Here is an 18,216-nt window from a genome sequence, read left to right as displayed (position 1 = left end):
TAAATATAAATCGACTAAATTACTCTTCATTTTAGTCGACTAAATTGCATTGCAATTATAGTCGACTAAGACTAGACTAAAATTGAATTTTTTTTTTTTTTTTTTACTAAATCTTGACTAAAATTAAATTACATTTTAGTCAAAAGACTGAGACTAAAATCAAATATGTCAAAATGAACACTGGTCTCACAAAAGCGCACTGGCCCTTTAAGAGACGAATAAAGACGACAGCGCGCATCGGTGCCGCTCGTGCTGCGCTGTGTTCGTAGTTCAAATAGATGCAGTGGCGAGAATGTGCCACGATTTTGTTCATAAACAGCGCCGATGAAATACTTCTTAAGACCTCGTTCTAATTTATGGAGAGATCTCACGATGCTGTCACTCGATGAGTTGTCTGGTGCGTAATTGATCCGGTAAGTCTCACTGGTGCCATCCGTAAATCTGTTTACACGGCTTTGTTATTCTCCATCGAGTGTCGCCCGCAGCTCAGTAAGAATTGCGTTTTTGCGTCCCGGGAAATGGGAGGTAGTAACGTGTTATGCACAAAGCTGATGGATGCTGTTTAAGTTTTTTTTGCGCCTGTAGGCCATCTTTGATTTGTACTTTTCAATGGAGACTGATGTGCATTTGATAGCTCTAAAGATATTGATTTCCATGGCACAGTGAGTTTGTATTTGTATGGAGCCCACGTCGCTATCACGCTTTCCCCATATTATTTAGTTTGGCTCTATAATAGAAAACATTACAATGAGGCTATAACAATATAATAAGTGCAGCTACTACATCACCTGCTGCCAAACTGGCACCAGGCCAACAACTTAACTCTCTGTCAAATTGTAACCTGTTTTTATTTAACTTCCAACCTTTGTGTTGCTCAGAGGCCTCCAGCAGCAGCAGCCCTCCAGTGACCCACACACTGAGGATAACCTAAAGTAATGGAGGACAAACGTAAAAAACGCAGCCCAAAGGTGTCTCTACCCCAGCCTCCTCCCCCTCCCATAAACCCCCGCAAACTCCCCGCTCTCCCTGCCAGCAAGAGTGCCACCTTCTCCCTTGGCCTGCCTCAGCCTCCCTCCCCCAAAAACAGAGGCAAGTTTAAGAGGTCCATCGGAGCTCCTGGACAACTCAAAGACATGCCCACCGCTGTCATTGCTCCTCCAAAAATAACAAGGTCAGTTCCTGAATGGCCATTTTTGTTTCAAATGTAGAAAATAAATATTATAATTTTTTTTTTTCATTGGACAGACCACACAAAGAAAAGCCGAGAGCCCCCCAGCCGGCGGGACCCAGCAAGGTAGTCCAGTCGTCCCCCCTACAGCACTCCTTTCTGACCGATGTGTCTGATGTGAGGGAAATGGAACAAGGGCTACTCAACCTCCTCAACGACTTCCACTCAGGCAAACTGCAGGCCTTTGGTAAGACAGAGCCTCCAGGGGAATATTCTGTTTCCAACACAGGGGATCGGCCCCTAAATGACTTTGCTAACGGAAAGTGTCATATTAAATACCCCACATAGGCTATTTTTTACACTGACACCAAGTATTTCCTGAGATTATTGCTATTTACCACCATATACAAGAACACAATCAAACAGTAAAGGTCTAATGAAGGCTGTGATGTGATCTGTTTTGTGTGTTGCTGGTGTGTCTTAGGAAAGGTGTGTTCGTTTGAGCAGCTGGAGCACGTGCGGGAGATGCAGGAGAAGCTGGCCAGATTGCACTTCAGCCTGGACAGTCACGTGGAGGAGCTGTCAGAGGACCAGAGGAAAGGAGCCTCGGACCACAACCTGGAACACCTGCTCAGTAACGTGAGTGCACACAGCAGTGTCACTACTGATGTACAGTTCATTTGATATAAAACAACCCAAAAAGTAAAAATGTGCAATGGACAGGATATATTGAGCAATCACAACAAATGAATGACAATGAAAATTATTGAGTTGAAAAAATAAATGTTATAATGTATTATTTGTGTACGTTTTTTACAGTATCTGACACATCAATTTTCAGTTTTGAAAAAGCAAAGCACATGTCAGTATAATATGAAGGCGAAGAATATACATTGAGTGTCTATTATTATCACTGATTGAGGTAGATGGTGCCTTGAAACCTCTTCTGGTGCCCCTTGCCTCCCCAACGTAGAACATTGCAGGGCCATCTACAAGAGAATGGGGGAACTAAATCTGTGAGTTTGTTGAAGATGATGGGAATATTTTTTTGAGAGGATGATATTCTAGTAATGGATTTCACAATTGCTTTTAAGGTTGAGTTTATAAGGTGTACTTTATTGATCCCAGTAAGGAGATTTGTCATCCATATCCAGATCTTGCTCTGAGAACTAAGTTAATGCAAATGACCAAAATGTAATACCGTCACCTTCTTTATGTTGCAGCTGGAAGAACTTAGCACCTCGATGTATCCTTTCTCAACTCTCAACTCAAAACTCTCATAATCCTTGTGTAATGTGGACACAAAATTGTATACATTTTGTTTCATTCCTTGACTGATTTGTCGCTGTTCAGACAAAAGCTCAACTTGGCTGAGAACCAGGACCTGCCCAAATCATCGGCTCCGTGATGAGTGAGGAGGATGGCGACTACTCGCCGTGTCACAACACACAACCAGCTATGCTCATGATGGAATTGAACTGTCATAGCAACTGGAGGAAGATCTATGGGAGACGGGATACTCAAATACTCAAAAATGAATACTCAAAACATGGCACAAATAGTAAGGGAAATGCAGTGCTTCAAAAGTAAGAAAAAAAAAAGGCAACTCGTCAATAACACATTGTTACATACATAGAATCTGGCTTCCTGATTGATGGGCGCCACCCACTCTTTGGAGATAGCCACCTGGGCTGGTCCACTCCACACACACTGTGGCTCTAAGATGAAAAAAGAATGATCTGATGAAGGCTCATGCCGAAACATTATCATCCTGATTAAAAATTGGACATCGGCGACTTGAGTGTGCAATGCTGTTTTTTTGATTTATGAAGATTTTCCTCAACATCTGCACCTCTGAGAGTACTTCTGGTGTGCGTTGCTTCTATTTTTTTCACATACATAGAATCTCCCACTAAGAAATTAACCTTCAGTATGTGACAAGTAGGCATGGGTGTTAATGAGCACTACTTGGTTTAAGCCTTTGCGCTACAGTTAGTTTACTAATTCACTGTGTTAATACGAGTTTCACTGTTAGCTATGCCTACAATTGTGGAAAGAAAAAAAAAAGCTTTTAAATGTATGCATTTAATAAATGTATTATGCTGTGCATTTCTCAATATAAGTACCACTCAGTGTGTAAATAGCTATATGAATGTTTTTTTTTTTATCAATACATTTAAGGGGTTTTGTCATTTAAAGCATAAGTTGAAAACAATCCAAAGCCTTGGCAGCAAATGAACTTTACTGGACATGTTTTACACTCCTGCTTATATGTTCGTCGAAGGGCTTATGGGCTTTGTGAGCGGAGAATAATTGTACCTTACATTAAAATTTGCAGAATGGCTGTGAAATCTCTTCCTTCCATTGATATGTAGAAGAAAAATTACAGAAATAAAACACTTTATTCATATATCCGTCTTTTATGCAAAATTATCACAAGCTTAGTGTTGAAATGAACAATAATAGTGAAAGGCTACTTAATTGACTGGCACTACACACTGAGACAGTCAGACCTGGACTATCTATATATAAATGTACATCTTTGAACGGAAATAGATTTTGCCAAGTAAAGTCCACATAAAAGCCAGACAGTACCAATTTTGTACACAAAAAATACATTTCATACTGTTTCTTTTGCGGCATATATAAATATGACGTTAATACTGTACAAATACACAGCTGTACACAATCATTTATAGAATTTGTGGTAATTTCACAAAACATCAATAGGATTTCTTTTTAAAACATACACAATACATTTAAAGTAAAAATATACAACTCTCATCCCTGTCTTTATCCGTTACTTGTGCATTTCATTCATTGGTACATTCTGTCATAGTGTTGATCTTTTTTACAGTACATGATTAGAATATGAAAACACAATGTCAAAATCTTTCTACAGTTCATATTTAAAAGTGCAAAGAGAGCAGTTTTTACATACAACCTGATGTGATCATGGTGCTGTAACCAGAGGAAATCTCATCGATAAGAATAAGCTTCTAATTTTAAAGGATGTTTATTGTCATAAAAGAGCAGGCACTAGAAAATCTTCAAGTAATTATGGTTCTTCAAACGTACGTTTTTCCTTTTATTTATGTTATGGTCCGTAGTACCTCGTTAAAATTTTTGTGGATATTAGCAGGTTGTGAAGCAGCACACTCTGTCAGGCTGTGTCCCATCAGAGCATAAAGAGCTTGGCACAGGTTGACTGTCGCACCCCTCACGCTGCCGCCTCGGCCGTGAATTGTGCCACTGTGAGTCGATGTGCTCAGCAGGTGCCACAGTAACGGCAGTACTTTCTGCTCCACAATGTTGGGTTTGCGAGGGTAAAGGTCAGTTACAAGATCTGAAATGTAAGACATCCAAAACCACTGTTAAAGCAACACAATAAATAACTATCTGCAATGGCCATCTTATGATGTTTCATACAATATAGGCTCAAACTAGATAACATAATAAATAAGCATCATACCTGCAACCTTTTCAATAAGATCTACTTTTGCTTTGCCATTTAAAAACTGAGCCTTGGTGCAAATAGGCTGTAGCAGGAGTACATTATCTTTGGAAAAGAAACAAAAGTCATATTAAAGCAAAGCATATACAACAATTAATTTACTACTCATCTTATTTAAATACATACCAATATTTGATATTAGTGCATTTACGGCTCCAATAGCAGCAGAATAAACAGCATTATTCTTAGAATTGAGATGATTGTCTACAATGGCTGGGACAAGGATGTTAACCACTTGAGATAAATTGTCCTTCAACGAATGGATTATTTTTTGCAGGGACTCAAGAGCATAAAGGTTGACTTTACTGTTTGATTCCTGCAAACGGGACCTAAAGGCATCAAAGACCTGAAACAGAGGGACAATAAAATGTCATGCAACATTCACAAATGCTAGTGTTGTATACTGTAAATCTTATTTACGTACTGGAAATATACTGTTAATAACCAGATTGGGATTGTTCTGGCAGTCTGCCACGAGTTGGTCAATTCCCTTGATTCTTTCACGGAAATCCTTTGAACCCAGGAGACTTGAAATTTGCTTCACATATTCAGTCTTATCAGCAAAGGTCTGAGCCTGAGATCTGCCACTGTAGTAGCGATTTGAGTCCCTGTAGATTGTACACACATAATAGTCTATTACTATTACTATTGTCTATTACTATTGTAAACAGTCTTCATAGGATTAACAAGGTCCCTTTCAATCCACCTTGTGGTTTGATTGAGCGGTTCTTTGGTGAGGGATGATGCTCTGACTGTCCCACTGCCGGGCATGGAGCGCCTGCCTCTGGCTGACTGGCTGTCCAACGGCATTTCACCAAGACCCTGAAAACATTATTACAGTGAGGTGACGGACTCAAAACATTAAATAACATAAAGATAAAAAGTCCACACTGTACCTTAGTCTTTAGAGTAAGAACAGTGTCTCGAATAGTTGGTAGCTCTTTGGTGGGAACATATTTCTCAAGAATCTTATCAAATTCAGGATGGGAGGATAAAGAGAGCAGCATGCGTCGTCCGAAGTACCTTTGGATTTGAAAATGTAGAAAATACTTGGAGGTGAGTGCCACAATTAGCTGAGTGTTGAAAAAAATTAGTCAAATCTCACAAGGAACAGGCCAACAGGTGCACTAGAGCAGAAACCGGCTGGCTGAAACCATACCAGAACTGTGGAAGCAGGACAGCAAGAGGTCTAGGCTTGTTTCTGCTCTAATATACCCTTGGATTTGAATTGTATGCGTATTGTTTACGCAAAGGTTCATTGTTATAATGACTTAGAATTTGAATTGTCATAAAAACAATACTATTGACAGAAAGTATCAAACCTGGCTTCTTGTGAGGAGTCTTGTGAGAGCTTTGCAATCGCAGGCACCATCCTGTCTGTAAGTTCTTTACCCCCAGACAGGAGACGGGCTGCACCAACCTTATCAACCAGATTAGCCAGATGGTGGGCCGTGCACTTTCTAACAACTGCATTGAGATGTCTACCAACAGCAAAAACATACAATGTTATGGTCACGGTGAAGTGAGAGAAGAAGAACACCAGACATGATTACTGACCCAAGGCCTCCAGTGAGTAAAGCATTGATACTTCGAGTAGGAGTGCAGTGCTGGACCATGCAGTCTAATGCTGTGTCCACATCCTGTCGAATGAAGGCGTTGGTCTCGCCAGCTTTGTGCAGTAAGGCTTTAACTGTCCCCTCCAATTCCTGGTCCATTGCTTTCTGCATGTGACTGAAAAGGTCACCCAGCGTACACACAGCAGCCCTGGACACACCTGACCGTAGGTTTTTCACCTGAGACATGTAAACATATGTTTAAATGCAAATTGTAAGGTTAAAGTAATTATTATGAAATTGTTGTGCACATGTAGTACCTCTTGAGTGAGTGAAAGGCACACATCATGAAGTCTGCTTTGGAGTGTGTCTGAGTGGTAGTTTGCCAGACTGCGCAGAAATGTTATTCCTTCGATCTTCTTTTCCCTAGGAGACATTAGGAGACATTCTTTAGCCAGGGTTTTGCATTGTACAAGATGTAATTACGTATATGATGTAAATTCTAACCAGTCATCGGAGCTCAGAAGGTGGAAGCTCTGGGTCAACGCCAGCTCAGGCTTGGAAAATGGACACAGATCAGCAGCTTCAGAGAAATTCTTTTTGTGGCTCAGAGAACCAGGGGCCAGCTCATCTAAAAAGCCATTAGGACAACCACACTCTGATTTAATGTTCTTACTGTGTGTGCAGCATGAAAAGTAATTGTAATCTTATTTCAAGACAAAATGTGGTAAAGCAGAGGATATAACAGAACGATTGCATACAATACAATATTAACAAAAGTGTTTTTTTAAGAAATTGACTGACCTGAGCCGTGAGATTGTGAAGGACGTGTCCTGCCGAGGCTCGGTGCCCGCCTCAAACGAGGTGTGTTCCTCGGATTTGGGGGCACTGTGGGAGGACTAGGCTGATGGGGAGGAGTGAGGCATTTAGAGTTCTGGTGTCCTGGCAGGCAGACAGGGCTTCTTGAGGTGATGTATGATTCATTTGAGGAAATATTTGGTTTGGTAGAGCTCAGTGTGCTGCCATTTAAATGCAGATCTGTACAGAATGGTCAAGATAGAAGAGGGTATCTGTAAATCTGCATTAAAGGCAGTTTTCTACTACTATATAATAACATGTATAGGGGTGTTCACCCCTATACATGTTATTATATAGTAGTAGTAGTAGTCATTATAATGCAAAGATCTTTGACTTGCCTTTGATGAGTAATGGCATATCTTCGCTTGTGGGTGAATCTGATAGCATCTGCTGGACACGATGGCGTATCCTCTCTCGTGTCTGGTCTCTCTGATCTCGATCATCAGATTGGTTTGTACACTGCTGCCGTACCTTATTCCTGCTTAAACGTACAGTTGTTATCTTCTCCTACAACAGATAGTTTATTTGAAAAAATAAACAAAAGACCTATAAGATGATTGTGTTTCAAAGTTCAAGTGAGACTAACCTTGGCCCCATCTGAGCGTGGGCTGTCATCACTGTCTGTGTGAGGGTTTGTATGTCTGAAAGTGGCTGAGTAGGGATCATTGGGGGGCCTGGCTCCGAAGTCTCCCTGCTCGAGTGACAAAGAAGCGCTTGGACAACCAGAAGACTGCGCACTGCCAAACATCCCTGAACAATTAAAGCCATAGGTCATTTATTGCAGGAAATTGATTACAAAAACTACATTTTCTGAAATTGAAGTGACAAAACTAGCCTCTTCCAATGACTCCTTCAAGCACATCGGTGCTTGATGAGTTCTTGCTACTCGGGCTCTGGGATCCTAGGAATGAAATAAGAGAATCACACTCAATAATTTAGGAACAAACTTGTCATTGTTCTCGCTCTAAATAGGCACAAGTGTTTAGAACTGCTGTACCTTTGGCACCTTTCAGTCCTCTGGTGGATTCCCGTGGAGTGTGTTTGACCAATGGAGCTTCCGTGCTATTGTTATCTTCCTCAATTTTAACGGTTCCATTTGTGTATGACAGGGAGTGTCCGATTACACCAGCATCAGCTGACCACTCATACTTTTGAGATCCTGAAGAAAAATGAATCATTTGGTAAATAATCTACAAATAAGCCACTGTAGCTCACTAACCAAAAAGGTACTACACCTTGAAGGCTGCTGAAATCCATAGACACGGAGGACCTCAGTTTCGCTGAAGGCACTCTTCCAACTCGGGGTTTCACGCCAAAAGAGGCAGAATTCCTCGGGCTGTCGTAATAAGAGAGTATAGCCAATCAGTTGAGTTCATGTCACATCGTAACAATCAAAGCAGCCCATCCATTAATACAGGAGTATAAAGTAGGGAAAAAATGTAAAAATAGCCATGACATACTGATGAAAGTCTGATTTAGTATATGGTTAAGATGAGCTATTTCTGGTCTTATTTAACTTCAGTGATTTACCTGGTTTTAATTCCGTTCAGGCTGTAATTCAAAGCAGAGCCAAGGCTGGAAAGACCACTTTCACTTGTTGAGCTTGTAAGAATTGGAGGAGTGCGAGCTGGTGAATCTAGACCAAGGTCTAACCTCACAGCTGAGTCAGGGCTGTCTGGATCCAGGTCAGAGTTACTAAGAGTTACTTTGGCCCTTTTCTTGGCAGCACTGTTTCGCAAGGAGCGCAATGAATTCAGCATCTGCAAGTACATAGTAATTAAACCGCTCTATCTGATTAAAGTACACAAACAGGCCTTTTAAATGGTCAGTATAGACACACGACATTACTGACCTCCAGCATGTCCAAGGGGTCCTCGTCTTCAAGATTTTGGTCCATATTGAAGTCTTTCATTTCTAATCGCTCACCGTGTTCTTCTGGAGGAATAACTGGTGACACTGAAGCGTTTGCTCTCGTACTACTTAAGGCTCTGCGAAATGATGATGCTGAAGAAGAACTCATAAGTGAAGGCAGAGGCCTGGGAGAACACGGACTGGACACATCTTCTATAAATCAGGAAGAACAAAGACGTAATTAGGATCATGTCCATGTAATAAGTCATTGTATTATTGTACTATACCTTTTGTACTGCTTGGTAAATCTCTCCAGGGACTGATTTCTTGTTGGTGAGCGCTGTTGTCTCGCTTATTTGGCCAAGTGTTAGACATAGAGAGTGCGGAGTCTACATGTCGCCGGGAGGCAGTCGGAGTAGGGACGCTGCCTGGAAGTGATGCCAAAGGATAAGAGGGCAGTAGAAAGGAGCCAGTAGAGGACGACTTGGCTGGAAGGGAAAATGTGCGCTCAACACTCGGGTTTCTGGAAAGCATACTCCTCTTTGCAGCCACTGTAAGGAAATATTTTACAGCTTCAAGGATGTTTTAACCGACTAAATGTGAGAAAAGAGATGATTAAATAATATCTTACTTGAATCCATTTCAGAGAGGTTTGTGGTCTTGAACATGTCCTGGTCAAGGTTAAGACTGCCACTCCTTCTGAGGCGTGCAGGAGACTCATTCCCTCTGGAGGACTGGAGCCTGGGAGGTTCTGCAGAGCCTACATCAAGTAGTGTTCATAATTAGCCCCAATTGGAAACAATAATACGCCGCTGCCAAGTACTGTTTTAAAAAAAATTAATGGATTAAAATGTAATTACAACTTTAAATTGTATTTTGGATGCAGTATCATACTCATGTTATACATAAAATGAAGAAGCACTCACTGAAACTGGGTATGTAGGTTTCTGGGCTTAGTTTTCTTGTGAGAAAATCTTCATTGGTAACCTTATACAATGTAAAAAAAAAGCAAAACAATAATATTAAGCTAATGTACATGAATGTGTGAACAAAATAAGTCAGTGAAATTCCATCCTCTACCCTAAACAAAGAGATGTAGACGACTTGACAGACACAAACAAAAGGCACTGGCCTGTACACGGATCGTCATGCCCCGTGATATTATAGTATTTAAAGTACACAAAAGATGAATGCAGGTTTTAAGTCTGCGCAGAACTGGCGTGAAATTTATTGACTCATAATGTCATTTTCTTCTCTTTGAGAAAGCTACATGATTTCAGTGTGCTGATGTGAAACAATGTAGAAAGCACTCATTGTGATGGCAATTACTGCTATATACATTTACTTTGCTTTACCAACATCACTGGGAATTGAGCAATTTCTCTTCACCCTCTACCTAAGTGTGCTATGCTATTAGGGTTGCCAGGAAACAAATACTGCTGCAGATGTAAACAAAAGATTTTCAAACTAGTACTGTGAAAAGGTTGATAGTATCCCCAATTAAATTAAAACTTCTTTTGTTTCTATATAGTTACAAAATATAAATGAAATACTCTTTGATATAACTGTAGAAAGCATAAGTAAGGGAGAAAAATAACCTTGTGTGGGACGCTGAAAATGAGTCAACTGCTGTACCATACACTTTACACTACAGAAATAGGACCGATGTTGCACATGCTCATTTCACCTGAAGAACGCATATTTATCTGGATAATTTCATTACATAGTTAACATAGTCCACACACTTTTTTCAAGATATTATGTTCTTCTTTGATATGTTCTATTAATTTTACATGACCATAACAAACCAGTCTCCATTTTTACATTTTCAATACACATCTGAGCCTTTGAGATTTCAACTCAACATAATCTAAACATAATCTTGCTCAAATAGCTCCCTGAAATCTTAACCCATTTAACCAAAGAGCTAAAAGATGCCAGTTATAGGCCTCACCTGTTCAGTGCACTTTCCATCAGGCGTATTGCACTGTTGGTCACTTTCGGTGGATGACAGGCTGAACATCTCCCAGGGTAGTTTGTTCTTTCCTTTACCTGCACTCACAATCCTCCTTTGAAGTGGAACGTCGTCGGTAAGTGAGCCAAGGCTGCTGTATCCATGTAATCGGTCACAGTCTGGTTCAGTCCTGGTACTCCTTGCGCTGCTGATCCGCCCACCATTCATCACCCAGTCCAAATCAGCTCCTGTCTGTCCTGAGGTCCGCAGTCCCGGTTTGGGCACTATCAATGCATACTCTACAGTGCCTTCTGGGGAAAGTTTAGGAAGAACACGTCTCGCCCTTCTTGCTTGTACAGCTTCCATGAGACCCTCGGCTTCCTCAGTGAGCTCAACCATGTCTACAGCTTTGATTAAAGGCTGTTTCTTCCCTGTGTCAAGGCAATGGTCTAAAACGGCAAACAGCTCCAGCGCGGCCAGTCGAACTTTCCTCTTGCTGTCTGTGAGATATGGGGCTACCTCATGACAAAGCTTGTGGATGTTAAAATTCTTCCTTGGATGAGTGAGCAAAGCAGTAATGATAATGTTAAGAACATCTTCCCGAATCCTTGAGTTTTTCTGTTTCAAGTTGCTTATGACTAGATCCAATATTTGCTGTGGCGCAACTGCCTTCATTAACTGTCGAAAAACATTCATATATTCATTCCTGGTGATGGTGCGGGTGTCCCCAAGAGCTTTGAGAGCCACACAAATAATTTGCTGAAAGTATTTGTCCAGTCTATTATCAAGCCTCTGAATGAATAAATTTAAAACTTGTAGGGTGCCATATAGCACTTTAAAATTACTATCATCCAGAAGGCGAGACAGAAACTTTAGGAATTCTTCAATACTGTCAGATGGGATAGACTGTATGTCCACTTCTGTGATAATTTGTTTAAGCTTTTCCACGCCATTAGTACGATTCTGGTAATTTCTAAAGTCCAAGAGCTGATCGTATAAGTCTTGGGAAATTAATCCCGGTATCATTCTTGAGAAGAGCAAGATGACGATGCAGTCAAATTTGAGAATGCAAGGGGGCAAATGCCACCAAATGAGGAGGATAAAGATATCCCTCTTCTTCGCATGGTGCTCTCATCCTAGTGGGTGATGGTCGATTTTGTGGACATTGTCTCAACCTAAGAAACATCACAGGCATCAATGGTTAATACAACATTGCAGTTCTTCTGTTGTAAATCTGTGACACAAACACAACAGTAAAATAAGCTTTCCATTAAGAAACCCTGATGATCACTATCTTTCTTCTGCACTGTGTCGTCCAACCACTTGTGGCTTTGAGGCATCAAGGCAACTGATGTAACGGGATACGCTCAATCGCCCACGAATACCTATTATTCCCTGCTCATGTGGTGTCACTAGTTACTATTACTCTATGATCGATCTTGACTGTATTCGCAATCCGTTTTGGGGATACAATGCCAGGGTACAGTTACATCTACGGCAGAAGCATTACTCTAACAGCAAATCTTAACTTACAACATAAAGTCTTACATGCAGATAACCGAAAGGCTCTTAGCAACACTGAAGCTAACCCCCCCATTTGGTCTTAACCACGGGGGGTTTAATGTATATTGGTTGTGCTAGCAAAGTTAGTAAAACAGCTAAAAACAGACCTCGCATTTTGCTGCTCCGCTCGTTTTGACGCTCGGTGAGACTATCGCGGGCTACGTCGACCAAACGTCCATGTCTGTTTTTTCGGAGCAGCTACAGCCGTGCAGTTGCAGGCATGTCCTCGGTTGTTTTAAGTGGTGTCGATAGTGTTAAATGTTAAAGGCTTCACGGGCATAGTATCCCGCACACACACCGAAGCAGCAAAATGGCGAATACATGTCGCAAACTGAGCGCTTCCATGGTGACGCCCGCTCCGAGCTCCGGCTCCTGCAGGCGGCAGCACCAGCGCGCCTGCTCCACCACGGCACTCACAAACATCCACATATGTGACAAATTACGACTGCAATGTTATTCTATACAGATGATAATAATAGTTTTAGAGCGTAGACAATGATATGATTTTATATTCCATGCCCTAATATGGCACTTTGACTTAAAATCACACTAGGCATACATTATACATAATTTAATTTGATTGTAAAGCTTGTTGTGCATCCACGGACTCGTTCCCAGTATTGCGTGTAGGTCATGGTATAGGTATAGTTTGTCCAAAGCGGAAGTGGGAGTGCTGTTTGTCTGTCAGGCTCTTTATAAGTGGAGCTTTGACTGCTTTCTGCTCGGAGTGGTTGGCTGTGGGTTGTTTTCCTTCTCGGTGCTGCTGCTGCAAAACTGTACATTACAGCGGCACGGCAGACGGATCAGTTACAGGTCAGATCCACTATTTTACATGCTTGTGAGTGTGTGACTTGTTTGTTATTTAACAGATGGCAATAACGTGACGTTTGTAGCTGCCAGCCATGTTACTGTACATCAATCAATGATGCTGCTAGCCACAGTAACCGTGTTTATTTTTAGCCGCTAACCTGCGTTGACTGCAGCGATAAACGAGGAAAAATAACCTTGTGAATCGTGTGCTTTTTAAGACGGCAGACTGGCTGCGATGCTTACTCTAAAATGAAAAGACCTCGCTCTGTAGATCTCGTGTTTAATGATTAAGCTGTTAATGTGTTTTACAGTAGTTAGCTCATGCCTAGCTATTCGCTTTGCCAAGCTAGGCTGCTAGTGCTTTGTAATCTATGTCCTCTCAAAACAGTGATCATGTCAGAAACGATGTGACCGCTTCTAAAAGAGGTTTGCCATCTGACTTGTTCACAGCGTCACAATACATTTCGTTGATTTTGGCAAAGCACGCAGCTTGCCTTAGCTAGCACAGACTGGGGATCATGCCTTAGCTTTACTTGCTAGACTGAATTCACTGATTTGTGATCAAACATGCACACGTATGTAATCCTGCATTGTCAATTTACATTTTATTCCACCAGAATAAGATGGTGGGGTGGTGGTCTGAAAATGTCAAGTGAATACGATGACATTAATTTGTACAACACTCTTTGTAGATGGACCAACAAGACCAGTCCTATATGTTTGCCAGTCTGACACGGCCTCACTCAGAGCAGTTGCTGCAAGGCCTCCAGCTTCTGCGGCAGGACCATGAACTTTGTGACATTGTTCTCCGTGTGGGAGATGCCAAGATCCATGCTCACAAAGTTGTATTGGCCAGCATCAGTCCTTACTTCAAGGCCATGTTCACTGGTAATCTGTCGGAAAAAGAGACATCTGAAGTAGAATTTCAGTGCATAGATGAAACTGCATTAAAGGTATGTTTGGAACCTTTAATTGTAAGAGTAGAAATGTTCTTCTGTAGTAACATGTTTTTCTTTTCTGACTTAGGCCATTGTGGAGTATGCCTACACAGGGACTGTGTTTATCTCTCAAGAGACAGTAGAATCTCTCTTACCGGCGGCCAACTTACTTCAGGTCAAACTTGTACTCAAAGAGTGCTGTTCTTTCCTCGAGAGCCAGCTTGATGCTGGAAATTGTATAGGTATTTCCCGTTTTGCAGAAACTTATGGTTGTCATGACCTGTGTCTGGCTGCAACTAAATTTATCTGTGAGAATTTTGAAGAAGTCTGTCAGACAGAGGAGTTTTTTGAACTGACACGAGCTGAGTTGGATGAAATTGTCTCTAATGACTGCCTAAAGGTTGTCACAGAGGAGACTGTGTTTTATGCATTGGAATCATGGATCAAATATGACGTAACAGAAAGACAGCAATATCTTGCTCAGTTATTGCACTGCGTGCGCCTTCCACTTCTGAGTGTCAAATTTCTCACTCGCCTTTATGAAGCTAACCACCTCATACGCGATGACCATGCCTGCAAGCATCTGCTCAATGAGGCTCTTAAATATCATTTCATGCCTGAGCATCGGCTCTCTTATCAGACTGTATTGTCGGCACGACCCAGGTGTGCTCCGAAGGTGCTACTTGCAGTGGGAGGCAAGGCGGGACTGTTTGCCACACTGGAAAGGTAATTTTGTGGTTAATGCTGTGCATTATACTGCTTTTCTGTGGTTGTCTATTGCTTTTTAATAATTGGCTAAAACCCTTTTTGCAGTATGGAAATGTACTTCCCACAGACCGATTCATGGATTGGACTGGCGCCGCTTAGTGTCCCTCGATACGAGTTTGGAGTGGCCGTGCTGGACCACAAAGTATACGTGGTGGGAGGCATTGCCACACATATGAGACAAGGGATTAGCTATCGCAGACACGAAAGCACTGTGGAGAGTTGGGACCCTGAAAGCAACACCTGGTCGTCTGTGGAGCGAATGGCTGAGTGCCGCAGCACTCTTGGTGTGGTGGTCCTGGCTGGAGAGCTGTATGCTTTGGGAGGATATGATGGCCAGTATTACTTGCAGTCTGTGGAGAAATATGTGCCCAAGCTAAAGGAGTGGCAGCCTGTAGCACCCATGACAAAGTCACGCAGCTGTTTTGCCACAGCAGTCCTGGATGGTATGGTTTATGCCATTGGCGGATATGGCCCAGCACATATGAACAGGTAATGACCTTTTTTTTTTTTTTTTTTTTTTTTTTGCCGTCATGAACAAAAGTTTATGGGCCCATTGCATTGGACAAGAAACCTTCGATCAGCTTTAATATAGTGTTAGTCTCTGACATTGTGCATATAAATCCTAGATTTTTGTGACATTTCTGTTAAATCTTCTAGTTCCTTAAGATCTTAACCTGTATCGATAAAAATGTGCAAGAAGTCATCTTGGTTATTGAGTAGAACCAGCAACAGCATGGATGTCAAGTATTGCTGTTAAAAAGATCAGATGCCTATTAAAAGTATTTAAGTTGTAGAGGTGGTTACTGAAGTTTTTTCTGAGAGTCCCTTTGCGAGTGCTGCTAATGTAGTGTTGTTGCTGTGAATCTCAAAAGACCAGCGCCCCTGTGGTTTGTTTCCTTGACTCCCAAAACCCCTGAGTTGAATGTGTTTGGACAGGTAATCTTCTGGGACGTTTTTCTCTCCCTAACAGCCTATTTATGATTGCTTTCTGAAAACAACTAAGTTTGTTGTGGAGTATTTGTTTATTCTGGATTTAATATCACTATATAGTCACTGGGCAATTCAGTTGAAATACTAACCTGATACTAATTGTTTTCTTTGCACAGTGTGGAGCGCTATGATCCTAGTAAGGAGGCCTGGGAAATGGTAGCCCCCATGGCAGATAAGAGGATCAACTTCGGAGTAGGGGTTATGCTTGGGTTTATATTTGTTGTTGGTGGGCACAATGGAGTATCTCACCTTTCTAGCATTGAGAGATACGATCCCCATCAGAACCAGTGGACAGCGTGCAGACCTATGAATGAACCACGAACGGGTAAGTAAAAGACCATGTCTCGACAATATTTGGTATTATTTTGGTTTGTTCTGTATTATTTTGGCTAGTCTTGTATTATTAGTGCATTTTAAATCTTATGTAGGTGTGGGCTCAGCCATTGTGGACAACTACCTCTATGTGGTGGGAGGACACTCTGGATCGTCCTACTTGAACACTGTTCAACGTTATGACCCTATAACAGACAGCTGGTTGGACTCAAGTGGAATGATGTACTGCAGGTGTAACTTTGGTTTGACAGCCCTTTGACCTATGGCCCAGTCAGAGAGGACTTGAGCATGACTGCAAAGACTTTGTTTTGTTAACTGCTCCTTCTTCCGACACTCATCTTCAGGGCTCAGACCTGAATACCTGAGGAAGAAAGTGGAGTGTGCTGGACACAGGGATATAAGGCTGTCTCTCTGGCAAAGAAGATTGACTGACAAGATGTAAGCAGTATTCTGCTGACCACCAGGGGGACTCTGAGCCATTTTCCCAGAAGATTGTTGGTAGAATCTTAAGATTTTCAAGTCTAGTGCAAATATGTTCTTTCCATGTCATCGCCGTTTCCTCCACACCTGCTGCAACCATAACATGTGTCTGTGACTCTTCAACAATGTAGCGTACGCATGAGCACATGCTCAGACTTTAAGCATGTTCAGTGTAATTTTGTTGGGTCTCTGTTTTTAAAAACTGATGCTCGACTGATACTCAGCGACTCAGTTATGCATCAAAATCAGAGCTTCTCAAAAAGAGAGGAGCCAGAATCTTTATATTTCCTCTTAAAGGGCTGCCTTTTCTCTCCTTGTGAAATGTCGAAATACAGTATATAGTTGAATATACTCTAGTGCATTGCCTGTAAATGTTTCTGCACTGGGTCACAAGTGAAAATGTGAATGTGTACCTCGAGATGAGTGGAAAAAAATGTTCGATTTGTCTGAAAATTTTGGCCATTTTACTAATATTTAGCTGTTAATAAAAAGGCCAAAAGTGTTACTAATATTTGAATATTAGTAAATTCACTGGCACTTCCATGAACCTATGACAATTCCTTATTAATTTAAAGTGCAAGCACTTTCAGCTACCATTCACTATTGGCTTTGTATGCTCAAGTCTAAAATGGTGCTACTGTCAGAATCAGGATTCAGCTTATAGTCTACGTCTCAAGATGAGTTATTGCTTTTTCTTTTATTATTTAAAATGCGTACACATTTTGTAAAAACAAAGTCCCTAGTGACCCATAAATGAAACTTCTTTGATTCCATACATGTGTAGTTCAGATTTTTCTTTCGTAAAAGGTGGACACATCTTAAAGCATATGCTGCTTTCTGCCATTCTTCGATGTGGAACTGCAGTGCATTGTCTTCAATTTTGTCTGTACTTGACTCCTGTACACCTTGACTTTGTGGCAAAGTTGAGGTTCATATGTTAAGTGCCAAATGGATTCATTTTATTTTTTTCTTATTCTCGCAGAGAATGTGAATTTGGTAAGAAGCAAAAGTCTTCAGGATGGTCTAATGGTAATTGATGTCCCAAAGGTAGCGCATAACCAACACAAGCACTGTTGTTGCTCATTCTTTGAACAAAAACCATCACACAAGATGCGAAATACTTGACTTGCAGTATTGGATTGCCTAAATTAGTTATGAGACCAAAATTGACAGGAGTGCACATTAATGAGCAACAGAATTTTGGTATTGGGTGTCAAGTTGTTTTGGTGTCTACAATCTGTTTTGGTCAATGACCTTTGCATACAAGTTCTACGTAGGCTCAGCATTGCACATAATCAAACTGTTGTCATTTGTACACTTCTTTTAATGGCTGGATCATGGCATTTGCATAATTGCAATAAGATTTATTTTCCTATTTGTTTTTGTCCCTCTAAAGCCAAGGCATGTGCAAATCAAATGTTTCATTGTTGTCTCAT

The 18,216-nt window shown here is 41.3% G+C and overlaps 3 protein-coding genes across 3 annotated transcripts; 2 read left to right on the top strand and 1 right to left on the bottom strand.

The window, feature by feature from the left end:
* The first annotated feature begins 219 nt into the window (after positions 1 to 219).
* On the top strand, positions 220 to 2,767 carry ccdc28b (coiled-coil domain containing 28B). The gene is made up of 6 exons (XM_079574025.1): positions 220 to 426; positions 895 to 1,171; positions 1,246 to 1,415; positions 1,653 to 1,807; positions 2,392 to 2,414; positions 2,522 to 2,767. Exons 2-6 carry the CDS (start codon positions 936 to 938, stop codon positions 2,574 to 2,576), a joined length of 639 nt encoding a protein of 212 aa, XP_079430151.1. The 5' UTR covers positions 220 to 426; positions 895 to 935; the 3' UTR covers positions 2,577 to 2,767.
* Positions 2,768 to 3,586: 819 nt separating this feature from the next.
* Positions 3,587 to 12,041, bottom strand: togaram1 (TOG array regulator of axonemal microtubules 1). Its single transcript, XM_079572998.1, has 22 exons — positions 10,899 to 12,041; positions 9,871 to 9,931; positions 9,576 to 9,704; positions 9,232 to 9,495; positions 8,946 to 9,157; positions 8,624 to 8,853; positions 8,329 to 8,429; positions 8,091 to 8,252; positions 7,929 to 7,994; positions 7,680 to 7,843; positions 7,459 to 7,600; positions 7,040 to 7,273; positions 6,743 to 6,866; positions 6,556 to 6,661; positions 6,240 to 6,475; positions 6,005 to 6,163; positions 5,579 to 5,705; positions 5,389 to 5,504; positions 5,107 to 5,290; positions 4,809 to 5,028; positions 4,641 to 4,727; positions 3,587 to 4,514 (listed from the first exon to the last, which is right to left on the bottom strand). Exons 1-22 carry the CDS (start codon positions 11,922 to 11,924, stop codon positions 4,261 to 4,263), a joined length of 4,404 nt encoding a protein of 1,467 aa, XP_079429124.1. The 5' UTR covers positions 11,925 to 12,041; the 3' UTR covers positions 3,587 to 4,260.
* Positions 12,042 to 13,560: 1,519 nt separating this feature from the next.
* On the top strand, positions 13,561 to 17,726 carry klhl28 (kelch like family member 28). The gene is made up of 5 exons (XM_079574355.1): positions 13,561 to 14,224; positions 14,298 to 14,935; positions 15,023 to 15,466; positions 16,084 to 16,292; positions 16,396 to 17,726. Exons 1-5 carry the CDS (start codon positions 13,964 to 13,966, stop codon positions 16,557 to 16,559), a joined length of 1,716 nt encoding a protein of 571 aa, XP_079430481.1. The 5' UTR covers positions 13,561 to 13,963; the 3' UTR covers positions 16,560 to 17,726.
* Positions 17,727 to 18,216: the final 490 nt, after the last annotated feature.

The sequence above is a fragment of the Gobius niger genome (assembly GCF_951799975.1).
Source record: "Gobius niger genome assembly, chromosome: 16".
NCBI lineage: Eukaryota > Metazoa > Chordata > Actinopteri > Gobiiformes > Gobiidae > Gobius > Gobius niger.
The sequence above is the reverse complement of the archived record's forward strand: the minus strand, read 5'-3'. Positions and strand labels throughout refer to the sequence as shown.

What these genes read in the sequence shown, in the direction of transcription:
- ccdc28b (XM_079574025.1), top strand. Translation starts at nt 936, where the DNA reads ATGGAGGACAAACGTAAAAAACGCAGCCCAAAGGTGTCTCTACCCCAG. An exon ending in TGGAACACCTGCTCAGTAAC is followed by an intron (nt 1,808 to 2,391) that starts GTGAGTGCACAC and finishes TTTATGTTGCAG; the next exon opens with CTGGAAGAACTTAGCACCTC. An exon ending in GAAGAACTTAGCACCTCGAT is followed by an intron (nt 2,415 to 2,521) that starts GTATCCTTTCTC and finishes GTCGCTGTTCAG; the next exon opens with ACAAAAGCTCAACTTGGCTG.
- togaram1 (XM_079572998.1), bottom strand. Translation starts at nt 11,924, where the DNA reads ATGATACCGGGATTAATTTCCCAAGACTTATACGATCAGCTCTTGGAC. An exon ending in AGGACTGAAAGGTGCCAAAG is followed by an intron (nt 7,995 to 8,090) that starts GTACAGCAGTTC and finishes TTTCATTCCTAG; the next exon opens with GATCCCAGAGCCCGAGTAGC. An exon ending in TGAAGGAGTCATTGGAAGAG is followed by an intron (nt 7,844 to 7,928) that starts GCTAGTTTTGTC and finishes TTAATTGTTCAG; the next exon opens with GGATGTTTGGCAGTGCGCAG.
- klhl28 (XM_079574355.1), top strand. Translation starts at nt 13,964, where the DNA reads ATGGACCAACAAGACCAGTCCTATATGTTTGCCAGTCTGACACGGCCT. An exon ending in CTGTTTGCCACACTGGAAAG is followed by an intron (nt 14,936 to 15,022) that starts GTAATTTTGTGG and finishes CCCTTTTTGCAG; the next exon opens with TATGGAAATGTACTTCCCAC. An exon ending in TATGAATGAACCACGAACGG is followed by an intron (nt 16,293 to 16,395) that starts GTAAGTAAAAGA and finishes AATCTTATGTAG; the next exon opens with GTGTGGGCTCAGCCATTGTG.